This window comes from Anarrhichthys ocellatus, unplaced genomic scaffold (genome assembly GCF_004355925.1).
Source record: "Anarrhichthys ocellatus isolate YVR2014 unplaced genomic scaffold, GSC_Weel_1.0 scaffold4, whole genome shotgun sequence".
NCBI lineage: Eukaryota > Metazoa > Chordata > Actinopteri > Perciformes > Anarhichadidae > Anarrhichthys > Anarrhichthys ocellatus.
This window is the reverse complement of record NW_022280034.1, coordinates 8,958,809-8,979,702: the sequence shown is the minus strand read 5'-3', so window position 1 is coordinate 8,979,702 and position 20,894 is coordinate 8,958,809. Positions and strand designations below refer to the sequence as shown.

The following is a 20,894-nucleotide window of genomic DNA, read 5'->3' as shown; positions in this document are numbered from 1 at the left end:
TCTGTTCCTGGCTGTCTGTCCGTTTCTTTTTTTCTTCTTCTTCAGAATGTTAGTGTTTCATCCTTTTTCTTGTCTGTTTTTAAAATATTCCTCTGCACATTCGTCTCTTCTCTCCATCATAGGTATGACATGCCAGGCGAGGACATCTTACACTGAAGATGAGGTTTTGTGGGGCCATCGTTTCCTCCCCGTCATGTCACTGGAGGAGGGCTTCTTCAGAGTCGACTACTCCCAGTTCCACAACACCTTTGAGGTCAACACGCCTCCCTACAGCGTCAAAGAACAGGAGGAGAAGTCCTCGTTGACGTCGCCCAACTCCTTCTCTGTCGCCACCCCATCTTCCCCTCAGTTGGGTAACGGTGGCCGCGGAGGCCGCAGGGAAAGACTACTGTCAGCCGACTATGCAGACCACGCAGAGGACCAGGCCTTCAGGTTACCCAGCAAACTTCAGCGCATGAGCTCCACCAAGGAGGAGCTCCTCTGTAGGAGATTGAAGACAGGGCCAGCCTTGCCTGGGGGGAAGGCCTCCAGCACAGGAGACCTTCCGCTTAGTATTCAGAGGCTGAGGTCAAGCTCCATCCCCGTTGTGAGGCAAAGACAGCTGGATGAGCAGGTCCAGCTGCTGTGCTTGGATGGAGATGCCCAGGAGGATAAGCTGGAGAAACACAGACTGCCAGCAGCCATTAGCACCATCGCTGCACCAACCCAAACCCCGGTTCAGATCCCCTTGGTAGGGAGTCGGCCAGAGGACAACCTGCCCGCCAAACTGCGCAGAATGAATGCTAACCGCTGACTTCTGCAGACTACCTTTAAGACTTTTGAAATAAAGACTACTGGGATATACGTTTTATTTATTTTCTGCAGATTTTGGCCAGTATTTTACATTTACTTACGGGCTCTCTACTAAGTTGTCTATTGCCACAAATAGAAGGACAACGCCAATAAGCCATCCATCCGCTCATACTGTGAGTCATTTTTGATAGATCACCATCTGTGCCCCCCACTGACATCTAAGACTTCTGCCCTTGTGCTTGTTTCTTTCACTTGTGTTTATAGTTTCATCAAGACTCTATTATCTCAAACAACTCCACTTTTTTTTTTACATGTGATCAAGCACCAAAGTGGCAGTCATAATTAAGACTGACCTGAATTGACCATTCGCTTAACCCCTCGTCCTATCATAGCTTAGCAACTGTAAGGTCTGGCAGGTCGGTCAAGCGTAGGATTTCTCCACATGCCTCAAGCAGCGTATGTGGGGCTTCAGTAAGACTTAAGACCCACTGAAAGCAGTGTGATGCAAAGTTTGTCCTCAATCATTTTCTATGGGACAATAGCTAATCGATTCACAAGGTGTTGTGGGCTTCCTGGCGATGCAGGACTGACCAGCGATGCAAAAAACAAAAAGGGAGGGGTTGAAAGCTTTTTCACCTTTATGTGAATGGTGGCCAAATTCGCTCAGAGGATCTTCTCCATAGGAGAGATCCCTCTGCATCTAAAGTGTGAGGAACGGATGAAACGGTGTGTTTATATGCTCTAAAGTAAGCTGCAAAAGTTGTCTGGCTAACAAGCTCACTACCTACAGTACTATCATCATTACCTCCAAGGCCAAGGGGCATTATAATAACTGACTACCTAGAGTAGTTTGTGGGGTTACGGGCCATATTATAAAAAAGTACCCCTAACAACCAGCACATCCACTGTGTAGTATTTTCACAATGTGTGGAAGACGATTTTGGAAGCTATCAGAGTGTAGCTGAGTGTCTTACTCAACTGGTGACGCGGACCTGTTAGCTTTAGCCTCAGTGTTTTAGCCCAACATCATAAATGTAGCCATCAAGTGTATATTTATCACCCCTTTTACATCATTTAAAAAAGAGGCAGCTAGAAAAATCAGCTGGAGTTTGAAGCCAACTCGTGGAGCTAACGTTAGCTTAATTCCTTGTTTACCTCTGTAAGAAATAATACTAAAAATGTTGAGTGCCACCGTTATCGTTGTAAACTGCTTATGTGCCATGCGAAAAGTAACTAGGGCAGACTGGGCTTAGCTAACGGTCAATCAACCTGAATTGTGTTAAAAAAAATCATTCTTTATCTATCAATTGTATTAATTATTTTTTTATTTAAATGCTCATTTAATTTGTATGTTTACTACTGTACAATTTTAACTATTTTTACCTCTGGGTGCAGTGTTTGCATTGGCCCATAATAGGGTGACACAATGTAATCACAGATCAATTTTGAACTCGAGAACTGATTTATTAAAAATGTAATGATGAATATTTGGGAATGGAGGGTTGACATCAGGGGACACATGTATTATTGCTAATATAAAGTGCTGAATAATAAATTATTTGAAATCAGATGTGTGTCTGAGAATATATTCTTTTTCCAAATAGAAATGCTCATATTTTTCAGCATTTCAGTTCAACACCCTTTGGTATTTCAGTAGCTTGTGTGTCACCTGCTGCGATGGTTAAACCAACATTAATTCATTACCAAAGCATTAAATATGATTGCAAGTCTATTTTGAAGCAAATCTCAAGAGGGCAAGAGTTCAGAAAGGAAACTCCAGACAAAATCCTTTGGTGGTATTCAAACCGTGGCTGGTAAGTTCACTTGAAATCAAAGCCCTTATAGCCTTTCTCTGACTGCAGCTTCAGTTAATCATTTTAGTTTTCCATGTTGCTGACAGACGACATGCTGTTCACCAGCCTGGTCAGTAGCACTGGTTTGGGGTCAGTGGTTAATTTCGTCTTGATTGTGGCTGTCGAGATAAAAAGTGCTCTAGAAGAGGAGGGTGATTTTAGACATCAGAGGACTTCCAGAGCTAATTAGTCAAACTGCAAAGAATAGTGTAGAACTGAATTTCTTTTCTAACTCGTTGACAGTGCGAAATGACCTCTGTCAGGCTCAGAATTAATTCAGATAAATGAGGGGGGAAAGAATAACTCACAGACCATTCTTCACACAGACATAATACTGTATAATGATGGATTTAACTATTGATGTCATTAAATTGTGTTTGAGAAATGGGTTAGTCTAATTTTCACTTCAGTTGTACTTCTTTGGTGGAATGAATGTCATTACATTTGTAGAATAGAAAAAAAACATGCATTTTCTCATCTCAATCAGGCCATGATGTATGTTCTGAAATGGATGCCATCCAACCAAACCAACGAGTCCTTAGCAATAACTAAAAGGTAAATATTTACATTTTTAGAGTTAAAACATCAGTGTCGTAATGTATTTATTTCTTGGAGCACTATAATGAAGTTGCAGCTGTAATATTACATGTAATAATGTACAATGTAATAATACACCTGAGTGTGTTACCCGAGCAGTACCAAATGCAGTCCATCAGATACAGCTGCATCAAACGTGGTCTGAATTTTTCTAGACACTTATTCTCAAACTTTAACAGTCCAAAAACATGAATTATAACTGTGATCTCTGTATACAACACCAGTTAGGCTCCTTCATGTTCACAAGAGTTCGCGTCATTGTCAAGTATAGTCTAAAGTTGCATTTGTATGCCACCAGAGATGCAGATGTGGGTGCAGAGCGTGACTCTGTGGGTTCTGTATGCCTGCATGTTTATCTGTGTGCAAAGGTAAACACAGCGAGGGGGCACAGTGATCGGATCACACATCCATGTTGACCAGATGCTCATCCATAGTCAATGAGCACAGAAACTTTCGCTTCTCTAAAGCACGGCGCCATTAGCTCCGTGAGCCGGGTCGATCATGTGAATTGAGAGATCATCTCAGGTTGTGAGGATTCAGTTCTGCTGTATTTTGACCTCTTGACATGGATACAGGCAACTACAGATACCAGCAGCTATGAATACATCTGTATCTATGAGCTAATATGACTTTGAAAAAATGTAAAGTGAGTTTGCTCAAACTACTGAACAAGGTAGAGTGTGAGTTTCCGTGAAAACAGACAACTTTTGTCTTTTATCAAGATAATTAAAAAATGTCCTCATGCTATTTCATTTAATAGAAAATGTCCCATTGGTCATGAGAGAACCTACCAGATTTTTAAAATGTCCTTTTGGTCACCATGAGAGATCAGAGCCGGCATAATTTACATGTGGTGTCAGCTGTGTTGTGCCCACAGGCTCGCTCTGGGCAGCCTGGGTAAATAGGGCTCAGCTCTCCCAATTGCTTTTCTTTCTTTGCTTTCTCCGTGAGTCACCATACATCAATTCAAGTGCTCTTTATTTCTATGATGTCCTCTCAGACTGAGAGGTGTACGGATGAGTTTTCATAAAAAGAAAGCATTCATTATTGGAAAAGTGCACTTCAAGATCCATTTTCTAAGCTTTTTAACTTTACTGCACTGAGAGCAATGCAATCTCAGAGGTCTTCTTTCACCAATCACTTACATCGCCAGCGTTATCACCTAAAGTAATTTACAAAATAACATCTTTTAATGTTTGCAATAAACCTGAACAATAAAGATGGATTAAATCATTTCAGTGGCAGTCTCACTTTGTTATATTAACAATAGGCTCGTTTATTTATACAGCACCTTATCATACGCAGTGATAGAGATCATTCAAAGGACTCTACAGGCAAAAGATAAGAAAGATAGAAGTGTAGAAGTTTTATACAAGCACAGACAAGTTAAAACCAAATTAATGAAATTAATAAAAAAATACCATGAAAACGGATTAATAACAAAAAAGATGGATCACGTCACTACGTGTAATGTGAAAGGCGTCACTCATAGTTCCGAAGCCTCAGACAATTATCACCCGACTCAGCAGTTCCCCTCTACGGAGCATTTTAGTTCAGTTCATTGTTTTGATTTTCAGGCCAAAGACTTTATGTTTCTTTCAAAGGGTTGTGTCAGACCCTGCTTGCAAAAACCCACCGTACACGACCTGCACAGCACCCAACAACACTCAGACACAGTTAGCGACTATAGTGAACATTTTTAGCAGCTAAAGAGCAAAATATATCCCTCAAGAGTTGGAGGAGACCAAAAACAGAGCTAAAAGGAGAGTAGAAATTGGTCTGCAGGTTGCTAGAAATGTAAGTCCAAATGAATGCTAATGTTGCTCTGTATCTGCTGCATGTGGAAACGGTTTATACTGTGCGGTTTTTTCACAATAATCTAACCAGCAGGGGAGGGTGTTGTATCCTCTTTTTAAAGCAGGTCATGCTTCCCAGGACGACCCTGATTGAAATCTGCTCAGAGAGAGCGCTCAACACGTTCCTGCCTTATTACGAGCCCTGTCACTCCATTACAGAGTGACAGAATCTTATTACAAGCCCCCTCTTGCCATCCTAATTGGGTTTTCCCACCAAGACTTTTTCAAACCTTCTGAATTACAATCCTACCACTGTGAATACAAAATCACTCAGCGCACATTAGCAGATATGCACCTCAGGAGCGGCGGCTGCTGCTTTGAGTGTCTTCACGGGGCTTTTCTTTTCTTAAAATGCAAGGAATCCTTTCTTTAGGGATTTTAATGAAGAGCTAGTAAAGCAGACAGAATCATTTACGGTCTGTTTGAATCAAACTGCTTCATGACTGTAAATGTATGAGGATGTTCCTCTCTCTTATGAAAATGCCTGCTCGTCTAATAAATATTTGATTGATCCTTTAATAAGTGAAAAGCACTGCTTGGGGGAGGCAGTCCTGTAATGTGTGACTTCATCTGTCTAGCACTGGATAGAAAAAAGACGACCTGAATATTTTAGGTCGAATGAGGTATTTTAGGTGAATGTTTGTTGGTGCAAAGATCAATGATTGAGAGATATACTTTTTGATTGTTTTTTTCTGTGACAAACTTAAGCATATGGTTACTTCTGTCTCCTATTTGCAAAGATCTAAACTTGTGTTATTCATCATATATTCATTAAAATTGCACTCTTTTATTTATGTTACACACACCAGCACACCAGCTGCTTTATTAAGCTCCCATTCAGGTGAGACATTCAGTTGGTGTCGAAGCCAACATTTTCCTGTCTTTGATAAGTAGAACAAAAAAATGCAGCTCCAGCACTCGACAACCTCTGGCAACTAAAACAAAAACATTCGATCTCCCAAAAGGCCTTTTGTTGCTCACACAGTTCACAGTCTTCATCATATCAACATCATAATAACTCTTCTTCCCTCGCTGGATCAGTAAATACTATGTGGGATAATTTAGTAATCTTCAAAGAGCGGCTCGAGAATGAAGACTTGTTCATGGCCCAGAAAATTTACATATTTTCAGAAAATTTACATATTTTCTGGGCCATGACGATGTCTCAGCTCCTCTTCTTGATTTCCATCATTCTCATAACTTTTACGACAGGATGTTTTTGTCTGTCACACGTGAGATGTCAGCTTTAACTGGAACACTAAAAGTGCAATAATCTTCAGCGATTACAAGACGCACACAAACGAGAAGCAATCAAATACTGGTAATACAACAATAAACACTGCTGATTGTTTTTCAAACTTCTGACTCTAACTTCCTGTCTCCCTCAGACTCATCAAGCCACAGCATGTTGGTAAATTAAATTGGCTTAAATATTTTCTACTGATCAGTATTTCCAAACTTTGTTCAGGTGTATCCTATCAAAATAAATCGGATCAGCTGAGCACACAGACTTATTCAGCGCAATGCTCACACAGCTGATTGAGAGGTGGATGTTTCATGAACACCAAATTTGATAAATAATTCTTCTATTATACCCAGATGCAAGGAAGCAATTCCCAGAAGAGCTGGTATGAGATGGCGACTGCTATAGTGATAGTGACTGTCCAAAGTGAGGAGGCTCCAACTGACTGCTTCTTCAATAAGTGAAAAGCAACAACTATAACATCTACGCTTTGACCTGCAGCGACTCTGTTTGAAGGCAGGAATACATTTCATTTAAAATTAAGCACAAATGTGAAATTACACAGGTCAGTGGTTCCCACAGCCACAGCAGATGAACCCATCAGTCATTTGTAATGATTTTGAACTGGGCGTTATTTAAAGTCACATTGAAATGGAATATTTGAGCGGTGTACAGTTACAAGAGGGATTTAAATGAAATCTTACGCTTTTGATTGAACCGCTACGAAGTGGACGGGCTTAAGTTGCGTGAAACGAACTGTCTCAGGCGAGACGCCTCAGGGACCGTGGCTGGACAAGCCTCCTTTGTCTCTCAGAGCTCGAGGTTGATTGACGGATGTCATGATATTATTGGTTGAAATTGGAGGGTACTAGTTTACATAAGCACACTTCATATTCTGTTTTACAGGAAGGAAAGATGATTCAAATTGAATATAAAACTGCAAGAAAATATATATGTTTTGTAACTTATTTTGCATATATTGTTATATAGGTGCACAATATGACCGGGATGTGATCTAAAAGGGTTAAAAAAAAATGTTTTAAATTTAATTTAATGACAGTGGATATAATAGTGTGGAGTAAATGCTTCATACAGTTGTACTGTTGATGTCAATCTTTTGGCTGCATTCTTACTATACTTAACTTGGAGTGGCAGAAGGTGGCTGTTCCAACCATTTATCCATTACTTTTAGCTTATTATCTTATCTATTTATCTAATAGTGTTACATTTATCATTTCTTTTCAAACATTTATCCATACATTTTAGCTAATTATTTCAGTCTACTCTTTCTTTCCATGTAACCCCTGGCAAAACTGCAGAATTAATCCCCCCTGTGGTACAAATACACCTATTTGAGAATCACTGATACAGGCTGTGGTTCATATCTGAAAGGCACATGAAAGGAAAGAAAAACAACCAACAAAGCAGTATTCAGGTCAAAAAGTTTTTTTATTTTTGGACACAATACTGCCGAACTGGAAACTCTGAACAGATTTGCTATCAGTGCAGCATAATAATGACCAATAAAATGCTGTCTTGCACATTCGCCAGTTTCAAGAAAAAAAACAGCAGCTGAGCAAACACGCTCTCCAATCTGGCAAACACACAAATGTTGAGTGCACATGTCCCAGACTGGCCACAATGTCTGTCTTCTCGGAAAATGATGCAGCGCTATAGCCAGCACACAAGTTGTGCAGAAGCTGCATCTGTGTCCTGAACTGTCTTTCTTATCCAACTCCTGCCAGGCAGATTTACATTCTCTGGGTGGGGTTAATCACTGCATGGTTTGGGGACAAATTGGTTAGGCAGCAAAGTGAGTCATTTGTACCATGGGTACTGACCTTTCCATCCTTGTCTTACTTGACAAGGCAAATTATTCGCTTATCAGTTGCTAGAACAGCAGTGACACTGTGAAGCCAGCCGGTTTTATTTGTTTGGCCAGTAGAGTGGGTTAGCTATGAAGTTATGGGACATCAGGCAGGAGGGAAAAAGGAACTTTAATCTTGACATACCTCCTTTGTACTACAGTAAAAATACATTAATTAAAGAATATCTAAAAGTGTGTGTGTGCACTCCTTTTGAGCCTAAAACCGAATGTCTCTCAGCAAAGTAAGGGTATTCATTACACTGGCTCCAGTATCCCAATCAATTGGGAGTAGCTCCAATCAATTAGCTCTGCATTATTTAGCGAGCAAGTCCCGATGGGATTCACTCAGGCAACAGCAATCACTGTATCTGTCGTCCACTTCCTGGCGCTCTGGTATAGGAAAACTGATAATACTGTGACATGATTCCCGCTTGACGAATACAATTTATTATTTGTCAACCACTCTGCCCAGTTATAAGAGTTTCATCCTGAAAATGGAGTAAATGCCTTCTTATCATTTAAGATTAAGCTTAAATAAATTTAAAAAATGTTCTCGCGTACACAGGACATTGCATTCAAAAGTGACATTTATCCTAAAGGCACATTTTGTAAAAAGCTATTTTGACTCTTTTTGGAGTTTAGAATGAAATCGATTTTCTTTTTCGTAGACTGTTCTCTGCTACGTGTTGTTCACATAATCCTGCTGTACACTTGCACTGACCATCTGTGACTACACTGCCAGCCGTGGGGGGGGGGGGGGGCGGCCGGACAAATTAAAGCAACTAATGCAGTGACAAGACTTGTACTCAAGGGAATACCATTAGTCCTCAGTTGGTGAGAGAGATGGCCATCTGCGATTAGAAAGCAAATCTTAATGTGTCCTGTCCTCAGGCGTTGAAAAACATTTGAGACAAAATTGCTTGTGAGCACAAAATCCTATTATTTTACTTTTAACTGATTATTTTTATCAAATTGTATTCTTATAAAAACCAAAGAAGAGCAGAGTGACCTCTTAGAAGTGACCTTTTGATGGACAACATCATGAATCCCAAAGCCCCACAGAAAATAACAGCATATAAGCATAGAATATGGGTGGGGCAGCTACAGCGTGTGCCCTTCTGTTCACCTCATATCTGCTGCTGAGGTGCAGTTTATTATTGCAGGGGACTTAATAAAACTTATAAGACCATTAAAATATGTCCTCAAGGAGCTTCAGTGACCTTTTGTTACAATGTCTAATATCTAGTGGCAGTAAAGTGGGTCGGGTGATCTGCTCACACAAGGATTTGATGAACATCTTTTCCAAGTCTCGTGTCAATGCTACTTCATCACAGTACATCATGGTAATTAACAGCAGAAGAGCAGAGCGGCTTATACGTTAAATGCCCTCGAGAAGAAAAAAAAATGTTGCATTCACCGTATGCTCACGAGAGTTTATAACAAGACAATACGTCAGCTGAGATGTTGTTCGGGTAGAAAATATCTTTCTCATGCTAAATACTTTTCCAGAGAATAGTTCTTTGCCATCTGGCTCTATTGAACGGTAAGGTAATTGTTCCAAAGAAGCAGGTTTTGTGCAATTAGGATGAGCAAAAAAATGGTTTGCAAGGCGTGAATTGTGTAACCATGACCTACAGTACAGCTTATAAATCACATAGCAATTCTGTGAATCAAATCAGCTGTCTTTCATAACCACTTCCATCATCTTGGAGGCGTGAAATTAAACCTGAGTTTATTGTTGTGCTGCTTGATAAAGGAGGTTTTTACTGAAGGTTACTGCCCTGATTTACGTTGCAGTGAAACTCCACTTTATAATCATACATTTCTGTGTGTTACATAGATGGCTGCTGACGGGCTAATGAGCTATTACTGATTTGCATATGTTTGCAGCTCATAGATTTGCACTTTTACAGCCAAGTGTGAAAGCATATATGCATGGTATGCAAATATGCATCTCTGGTTATTCCACTAAACATATTTACAGATGTAAATAGCGGGAAAACAAATGCACATTCTAATAACTGACCAGCAACTTTGATACATTTATTTATGTCTTGGGAGTTAACACGGACCTGACTGAGCAAGAAGAGACTATTTATAAAGTATTGTTTCCGACAAAGGGTGGATTTACCCTTTAACTGACTCTGCTCTAGTTTTGGGGCGGAGACGTTGCACCCCTCTCTCTCTCTCTCTCTCTCTCTCATCGGTATTCACAATAAGTCGTGTCCTGAACTGCACTTGATAAGACTGGCCACGCTCTAATTTACCACAGAGGGGAAACAGGCGGATAAAATTGCTCCTCAGAATATCATTCCCATGACGAATCAATATTCCACTGAAGTTGGTTGTTTGATTTTTTTTTCTTCCAAGGGCGACCTTTTGAACTACTGTAAAAATAAACCTGTGATTTTAAATCCTATTTGGTTAAAGCTATCGCACAGCTAGAAGAGAAGAGATGGGTTCAGACTGCATATAGAACAAGCACCTATAGGCCCTTTAATAGAAGCCATGATGTCATTGCAGGCTTAACACAGGTGTAATCAATGACATTAATTGCAGCCCTGTTCCATTTAGGTTGGCCAGGGCCATGGTGTTTGGAAACCAAAAACACAAGTGTAAGAATTAACATGTTCACTGATGTTACCTGCAATTGTGAGCATACTTTGCTAATTATCATACTATTTACAGAAGTAACCAAGCGTTACTTCCAAACCCAAAACAGCACGTCCATCATGATGTTTAGGCTAATGTTAGCACCTCTGTCCTGCTCTTTATTTAATTTACAGCCAAATTCCAGCCAAACCTGTCACAAACTATCTTAACCCTTGTGTCGTCTTAGGGGTCAAAAATGACCCGCCGCTATGTGTTAACAGCATAGGAAACCCCCTTCATGATCTTTTTTCAACTTGAAATTCAATGACTTTTCCTAGAATGACCCCAACATGAGAAAAAGTTAAACATTGCCTTTGTTCATATTTCCATAAAAGCTGTACACCAACAGGGTACACATCTTGTCTTAGGGGTCATTTTTGACCCGGCAGTTATAAAATCATTTTCATACTACAGAAACCATAAAAAACACACCACAACAACACACACACACACACACACACACACACACACACACACACACACACAAGAAATTGAGATTCTGTGTGCTACTGATTGAACTCAGGGGAAAAGAAAACTTTCTCGCGAATATGCAGCATCTCCCCTCCACGACCCCACACCTGGCTGAAGTTCACAGACAAAATACAAACAAGATCAGAGAGAATAAACATTTCCTGAAAGCATTGTTTACTAATGGGGAATGACAGGTTGTTTCTTCATGCAAAATAGATTTGGGATTTAAAATGCAATCAAGCTGTTTTATTTTAGGGGTTTAGTGAAGGCGGGTCATTTTTGACCCTGAGGACAAGTAGTGTATACAGAAAGTTAAGACAACAGGTGAAGAGCCAAACCCGGTTATGTTGGAACAAGATGAAAGTCTAAAAATAAAAAAAATGTATACTGGACTCACTGCACTTTTTATGAGAAGCCTTAGCATGCTTATCTGTGGTAGAGCCCAATACAGAACTGTGTAAACGCATAAAACGCATAAAATAAGCCTGCAGCTCAGCACCCTTTCAATACTGATAAGTAAATGTAAATGTTGTTTCACAGAGAGTTGTATAAAGAGCTGTACAATGACAGCAGGTGGAACAACAGATTTTGGTTTCGGTATAATCTGTGACAGTCGAGACACGTGATGTTTCTGTGGTGTCATTACCTGCGATTGAAAAGTGTGTCATCAACATTATGACAAGTCAGATACAAGTCAGTGACTCCCTCTCACACACACACACACACACACACACACACACACACACACACAAACATGTCTTGGCTAACCCATTTCCCTTTTTAGGATGAAACTCTTCAGAGTTGTTGACACTTTAAGGCCCTTGATGACAGACACGTAACTGTCTGGTTCAGCTGTCAGAGCCATGACAGGATTTTTAAGGTAACTGGGTGGCTAAAGGTATAATCCTACAAACAGAATCCAACATATACACCTACATCAACATGCTTCCCATTTTTCCAGGATCAGTGGTCACATAATCCTGAGCAAGGCCTCCTGCCTGTGTCTGATTTAGTAAGCTGCTTTAAAGAACCTCAAGTCCAAACTAGACAAATGGAAATGAGGCGATATTGACACATAAACGCTGTGCTGACAGCAGGGATTTGTGTTTACATTGAAGTAAACGTGATTGGACAAACTATGGTGCCATGCATCCTTACCATCATGCTGTTGAAACAGTGTGTGGAGGCAGGTTACATTCATTTTCATTAACAGCGGACAAATTGTGTTTGTGCGGGACTTAATCAGATTGTGTGTTCTGTGGTGCTCCGTGGTTTCTTATCCAACCTTGTGCTCCATCAATTGGGGGAATTTTTATATTTGATTACTTGATTGATTTGATTACTCGCTGATTTAATTAACAGAGTAACCACAAAGAAACTAGCACACACTAGCACAGCTAGTCGAGACTCTCCACCAGAGTGGTGACTATTAAATACAAATGAATAGAGGTCTGTAGTAGCATGAAAAATTAACATTTTGCTCTACAATCGGCATAAACCTACATGTTCACATAATTCAATCTTATATTTATGGCTGTTACTTTTTTATAATTCATATGGATTCTTGAATGCACATTTGCAAGCCGTGAACTTTAGTTTAATAATTGATTCAACTAAGAATCAAATCATCAAATATATATCAGAGGAACTTAAATAAAATGCTCTGAGAAAAAAAGCCCATAACACTGAAAAGCAGCAGCAAATCTTAGAGGATGTTTTCATGAGCAGGATAATTGAATCGATTTTTTTTTCCTTAGATGAATGCGAAGTACGTATTACTTGTAAGGCAACTGGTTTCTGCCTGATCGAAACCTAAAACCACACTTCTAATCACGAGTAACCATTGATGATGTATATTTGTGTGTATATTCCTTGTTTTATGTGAAGAGGCTGAGGGATTTTATTGGCCAGTGAGCCTCCCATATGCAGCTTCCTTCATGCATTTTATTCAATTCAAAGAACGGGAAAAGATCATAGACACAATCTGGATCATAATTCTATTTTTGGAGGCAAGTGTGAGTTTAGATGTAGTTATAGGCCTGTAGTTTGCATCACAACAGCTTGAGCACATTGTGGTTTATGTCGGAAGACAGATCACAAAGTATGTATACAACCTATATTCAAATGGGGTAGTCTTACTGAGATTAAGATCTATTTTGAGAGAGAGACTTGAGTACAGCAGGGAATACACATACAGAGTGAAGACACTGTGCAGAAAAGTTCAGTCCCATTTCAATGGAAACAACTGACAAATATCTCTCCAAAACTTTACAAAAGTAAATTAAAAGTATAAAATCGCCGAGTTCTAGGACGCATTGTCACTCCGTAAGTAGTGGAAAGCGTTCTTTCTAAATTCAGTATTTACCCGAGCAGTATCTGCAGTCAAAGAGCATTTTGCAAGCAAAACTTGATGACTAAATGATGAACTGGTAACAAAACGTTCAACATGTTGGTACGACAGAACAATGTAAAGACGAATGGAGCGGACCCAGTAACAACCCAGGAAAAATGAGAGTTGCACTACAGCCGCTGAATAAGTATGATGGGGTCAGACTCTGAGGGCAGACTAAAACAACTTTTCCCAATAAAGAAAATTAATTTCCCCTAATACTCGAGCCAAACCTGAGTAATGTCTTTTTTGTATTTCTATCATGAACAGACACTGACTCAGTGTCCTCCGTGTCCTCATTTTGTTTCTCCAGGTGTACTTGCTGTCTCATTTCAGAAACAACCTTTCTGACTAAAACCACAGTGTGCTGATCGTCTGAGGACATTTTCTGAATTTTGCCTGCAGCAAATGTGTGCCTCAGCTGACCTTCGGGAGGTGCTCACATAGCACATTTGTTATCATTTCAAGGTAAAAATCCCCTGGGTCAGCTAATTGAAAGGTCATCATTCTTCCCTCAAGGCCTAATGGCAGTTGGTCCACTATCCATTTCCAGAGCCTTATTCCAATATGCTGCAGCAAATATCTTTTTCGCTACACCGGTGAGTGCACAGACCGTGTGACATCCTCGAGAAAAGCTGTTTGCAAAGACAGGGCGAGGACGAGGCAAGATAAGATTCAAAGAGGCTGACGGAGAAAAGTCCTTTGAAAAGATTACATTTTGAGGAGCCAGCAGTGGTTGAATTATTTAAAACATTGATTTTTGTAACAAAATCAATTCATGCACCCATTCACATACATCAGGGAGACAAAAAATGGCAATGGTTTAAAAAAATGGCCAAAAATAACTTTGACCTGATGATGAGGCTATATGTCAGGGGTCACCAAAGTTATAACAATTCACCCTGAAGGGGTCATGCATGTCAGAAGGATTCATTGTCCAGGCACAATGAATGTGTGTGCAGAATGTCATTCAGATCCATGAAATAGTTTTGGAGATTTTTCAGTGTGGAGGACGGACTTTGACATCATCAGACTAATCCTTACTAGGCTGCTAAATATGGAGTAGTTTCAGTTTCGTAGTGGCTTTGTTAACATCAAGATATTGGACTAATCGACTGTGCTAATTGATTAGTTGAGTGACTGAGTTGTAACCTGCAGTGATTGACTGAAGGTCCGGAACCAAGGAACACTAAGAGGAAGAAGAAAGACACGACTGAGTCAATAAAAGAAGACAACACAAGCACATTCCATTTACATGAAGAGTGTTAATATGTAAAACACACACTACTCAACGCTTGGTGCACGTTGTAAACACTGCACAGAATTTCTCTGCTTTCCTCCCCACGATTTGAAATTGATCAACCGGACTGCAGGACACAGAGATAAAAAACAAATACATGCGGACACTCTTGCGCTTAGCACAAGAGATGTTGTTTAAAAATGCATAAGCCATTAAAGTAAAACATGTTATTTTGTACCTTCTGCCTTGAGAATACAACAAATGTTTTGCAGCGAAGGTTACAGCGAGCATGCAGCTCGGGCCCTGTAGGAGATAATAGCGAATCATCGGCTACAGCACAATTTCAGCTGACACTGTTTTTGTCTCATTCTTTCAACAAAATCAATTTGTAAGAAGACGGCTGGGTTTCTGTCAGGTGGTAACGTGAAACAGGGCAGATATGTCACTGTAGTCAGGGCCGATGAGAGGAGAGGAGAAAAGGACTGTACTGTGAAGAAACACATCAATGCTGGGCGTAATATTGACATTTCTTGGTTGAAAATGGCCCCAATACCATCAACTGTTTTAAATCAGCCCTAAAAATAATCCGGCCTAATTCGTAGATATACCACAAAATTATGTTTTGCTCTTCAGCATATTTATGTCTCTGCCTGAAACCGTCACAGCTCCTTCCCGTGGATTCTGAAACCTGCCGTCTCAATACGCATCTTATATTATTAAAATAAAATGTAAATCTCTAACACACTAAAATGATACAGCAATTATTGAGACTGACACTCAAACCTCAGCTCAAGTCTACAAAACTTTAAACAGCTTTTCTGCACACGGCTCTCTGCATGAGACACAGGAATCTGACATAAAGTCACTTGTTTGCCATTTCAAAACACTGCCATACAAACTGCCACACCCATGTACCCCATTGTGAAGTACACGTGACAACTGGGCAAACACCAAATTGCTTGACTGTCGACTCATTAATCAGGATGTCAGCATTATAAAGAGACCATAGATGGGTACCTGTTTACAACAATAGGAACCAATATGGCAGCAAGACACTTGTGTTTTTGTACTATATTCTATTTGCATTTTCAGTGCAAAATGCAACCTTTGGAAATGCACTGATGTATTGACTTAATGATGTGGAGAGAAATAAACAGCACAACACACTCTTGTATGTTGTGTCTGGTAAAGATATTTATGTATTCCATCAATATTACTGAACAACCCAGACTGTATCATTAGAAAGGTAGAAATGTTAAAAGTGTTTTAGGTTGAACACAGCAGTGTGTAACTGGTTCAACGAAAATTAGATTGTAAGAACCCTTCGGGTGCCATACGGCGACATAATTTGGTTTTCATAGATTATTGTATAGTTTTGAATGAAGTGCTTAATTTTGCAAAAGATCTGAGGTGTTCAGCTACTTGTGTGTTTGTGTTGTGTGATTTGTGTGTAGTGTCTTGACAAAATTAGTCCCGTTTTTTAAAATGGTGCCGAAGCAAAAACTGTCGAAGACTTGCCGGATCTGAGGGGTAAACGGCCAAATGGAGGTGAAGAGGACTCAAGCTGAACTTCACATCTTCATTACTGAAGTTTGGATACAGCAGAAGAAAGAGGAGGGGGGAACGAAGGGGACATGTATCTGAATCTTGCTTTCGTCTTCTTCATGCGTTACACACTTATGCGTGTGTGCACACAAGTACGCATATTGCTTGTTAATAATGCAGCAGGTGCACACTGTGCCACACACACTGTTCACAGCAAAGGACTTATAACACCATACGTCAGTGTGAATATTCTACAGAGGAGCCCCATTCACACGTGTTTTCTACACTCGGCATTTACACTCGGCATTTGTCCATAACCCCAAAACTTAGCCTAATTTAAACATAAAACGTAATCCTAACCCCACTTCTGAACCCTTCAACAGCCTTTGAAAATATTATGTTTTGTGATACTGTATTGATTCTCAAAAACACTGGTGTGATCTTTATACTATGAGTTAGACCCTGTAGAGGGTAGACTTTTATTGGCCTTTGGTGCAAGCCCATTCATTAACTACAGAGAAAAGGTTTGTGACCATGAGTGTTTTTTGTACTGTTTATGTGAAGACCACAAGAGCATATCTGTCTCATCAGAGTTCCATTCTGCTCGATCCATGTCATTCCAGAACATGTGACAAGTCAAAATCTTCATCATATACGTTCTCATTTGTTCCTGTGTGCAGAAAACAAGTCAAAACTGCCAGCTCTCCTCCAAGACTTCGGACTACTTAGTTCTGGATCCTGCTCAGAGGATAACATCCAGCCAAGTGTTGCAGCATCCTTTCGCTACAATGGGCAACCTGAAGGACTTCTGTTGTCCTCAAAGTGTGAGCTCAGGTGAGGATAACCAGACATCGACCAGATCCTCCTGTGGTCCACAAAACCCACTGCCATTTTCGGAGGATGACAGATCCGGCATTGTCTACATCAAGCCTCTGGTAAAAAGAAAGAGGGCTTATGCTGAGATTTCACAAAGACGCAAAGGCAGCCCAGACAGCACTTCACCCGAAAGAAAGAAGAGGAAGATGTCTAGAGGTACACCTGCAGTAAAAAGACCTTATGGAGAAATCTGGCAAGACAGCAAAATAAATCCCAGAGATCTCCTGCCCTGTGAGGAAGAAGAGGAAGATCTTGGAAGGTACACCTGCAGTAAAAAGACTTTATGGAGAAATCTGGCAAGACAGCAAAATAATCCCAGAGATCTCCGGCCCTGTGAGGAAGAAGAGGAAGATCTTGGAAGGCACACCTCTGTTAAAAAGGACTTATGGAGAAATCTCGCATCCACAGTGTCCTGAAGAAGATCCTTCAGAAATATCACACATGGATTGGTCTTACCATGTGTTAGAGTGAATGCTTGTCTATCTATATGTGTCATCTCTGACTAAATAAATATGTTGCAGTGTTGCAATGCTGCATTGTTAAAATCTATTCCTCACTTTTTACCAGTACAGTAGGCTGAAAAGCCCATCAATTGACAATCCTTTAAAAAGTAGAAAAGACTTTTTATCCGTTTAGGTCTCTTGATAAAAGCTCTTTTGTATTCGGGTCAAGCTCTGGCCATGCGATGCACAGAGCCTAGACACCCTCTTTAGTCAGATGCTGTGCAGTGATTTACTTAATGGTTTCATCATGTTGGTTATTCGCTGGTGTCTCAGCCACTATAGAATGTTTGCATGTGAACAAAGCTGACGGAAAAAACAAAGTAAGCTGGCCTGATTTCAGAGTCTGGAATCAAAATGTACTATTTTTTCAGACATGATCTGACACCTAAACACGTGTCCCAGACACATATAGACAGGGGACCGTCTATAAGCCATTATCTGTATAAAGTTCCTAGATCTGAGGCTGCGCATCCCATCATTATCAGTTGTATAAAGTCTTTCAGCCAGTAATTCAAATAAAAACAAATGTTATTTCTTTACTTTACAATTAACAAGAATGATCCATTTTCACAGAGAGGAATGCCAATGTTCGCCCTTTGAAGGCTTTGAGCATTAAGTGCGAGGGTCTGCTGTAGTTTGACAAAAGCAATGTCTTTTCAATGCTGTGTGAAACTCAAGTCTGACCTGGGACCCTCCATGGGGGAGTTGTCCCACCCACAGCAATTATTGGGGCCTCCAATCCTAGTCAGTTACACTTATGAGGAGAGGGGGGGGCTCATCCACATGAAAATACAGTTTGAGCTGAAGCAAACACACACACACACACACACACACACACACACACACACACACACACAGTACAAAAGTCCCATAACTATATGAATAAATTGCCTAATTACATCCTCAAAGCAAGTGACAACATATGCACTAGCTGGCACTGGAAACCACAATGGATTTCATATGATGAGATTATAGGCCTGGGACTCACACACACACATATGCACTTAGCTAATTTTCTCTCCCCTCCCTCCCCCCTCCCTCCCTCCCTCCCTCCTCGTCATGCAATTAGATGAGCGAGTGTTTCGACAAGGCACTTGGCACCCACACGCTTCCATTTCGGTGCTGCTTTCATAACAGTGAAGCTCAACTCTACCGGCCCACTTTGACCAAACTCCATCAAACGGAGCCCCTCGTCCCTCTCCAACACAGGGAGTCATGTCCCGACCGCCTACTCCAAACCAACTCTTATTTCTCCAGCTGTCACACAGTGTCTAACCCTAATGGAAGCCAGCCCCCCCCCCCCCCTCACTCACCACACTCACCTAAACCACACACTGTTATGGAGCAGCTAAAATTTGCTTTGAAAATCCAATCTGCTCTTTTTCTGTGTTGGGTGTAAAAAGTCAGTATTAGAGAGTTTTGCATTTTGATGACTTTGATTAGATTCAAGTGCGCGTGGTGTCTGAGAGAGTGACATAAAACATTTTTATGAATTCTGGGTGGTCACAAGCATTATCTCTGCAACAGCCGCTTTTGCCTACTCAGTGCTCTGGCTTTGGACAAGTCAGCATAAACTGAAACCCTTTATAGTTTTGATTCTCTGTGCAGGCATCTCTGCTAAAGGTGGAGGCACTGCACTGCGGGACACAATGAAATGCATTAAGTGTGCTCCTCAAAAACACCGGCTGCATATTTGTTCATTAAGTTCATCGCACTTATGGTTTTGATCCCCGCAGTCGCCATTGACTGCGTGGAAGGGCACCTTGAGGGTCGGTGGAGGGCCGCTGCCCTTCGAAAGGCTGACAGAGTCATTTGTCAAACTGGAAAGGCCATGAATTTACTGCAGCCGCTGTCTTATCCGCATGTTTAACCCCCTGCACTCCTAACACACACACACACACACACACACACACACACACACACACACACACCACCTGCCCCTGCAATGTACGCAAGGGGATCCGGATCTGATGGAATTAGAGCGAGATAGAGTGAGAGAGCGAGGTGGAGGGAGATGGGGAGAGAGAGTTTATTTCATTTGGGGGAGACAGGAAGAGGACTGAGTGACATCATTTCAATGTCGCCCCCCCCTATAGTTTACTGTCAAGAGCTCCATCTGGTAGACACATGTCACACACATTCATGTCGACACACACACATGCGGCCATTCAGAATCCCCACAGACACACAGACCAACACATACGCTTCATGCTCTCTCACTGAGTCAGTAGTTCACACAAAAAAAACACTCCTCCATTTCACACATCCGAGCTATTAATCAGCTCCTTCATTGCAACCATATGGCTCTGACATTCTGCCCATGTTATGGTCCGTCAAGCCTGCCCTGTCACATGTCACTCACACACACACACACACACACACACACACACACACACACAAGACACTGCCTGTTCGGATCAATTTAAAGGATTAAATCAAGTTTTTTGGGGGGATATATAGTGAACACACAGAGCTAGCATAATCAGGATTTCTGACATGACAGTACACACAAGGCTTATAAATACTTATAATACTGTGAAAACCACGCCCACCTGAGGGGAAACCATCACAGACACATTATGCAAGGGATGAAACGCTAACGAAATGCCTATAGCTATAGCTAAAAACATCAGATTTCAGCATGCCGAAGGGTTACTTTATCACCCTATGTGTACAAGGGGCGCAGTTGGTAACTATAATATTAATGCATGGACAAGTTAGCAAGCTAATGTTAGCTATGTGTAAGCAAGCTAATGTTAGCACATTCCACTGTAACACGGTATAGGCTTTTCTCAATATGTGTTCTTGTCTGTGCATTTGTTCTCGTTGACTTGTGAAACGTCATAGTACACAGCTGAAGTACTGTTCCAATTCAAAAGTAAAGCATCTAGCCAAGCACCGTCCAAATGCCCGGATGTGACTTGCTCCGCCCGTTTTACCGGGGATGCATCGGCGGTGACTTGTCTATATGGGACAGCCAAATATCCCAAAATGCATTTCGCACCAGCAA

The 20,894-nt window shown here is 40.9% G+C and overlaps 1 protein-coding gene across 2 annotated transcripts in view; it reads left to right on the top strand.

The window, feature by feature from the left end:
• The window catches only part of LOC116381554 (G protein-activated inward rectifier potassium channel 1-like), a 39,423-nt gene that overhangs the window by 11,653 nt on the left and 6,876 nt on the right, over nt 1-20,894 (top strand). The window contains exon 3 of one of the 2 annotated variants that reach the window (XM_031843802.1): nt 123-2,360. The exons of the other annotated variant lie outside the window; for it this stretch is intronic. Coding sequence (XP_031699662.1) covers nt 123-793 — 671 coding nt within the window. The 3' untranslated portion in view covers nt 794-2,360. Of the gene's footprint in view, nt 1-122; nt 2,361-20,894 lie in introns of those variants that run through there. 2 annotated transcript variants of the gene reach the window in all.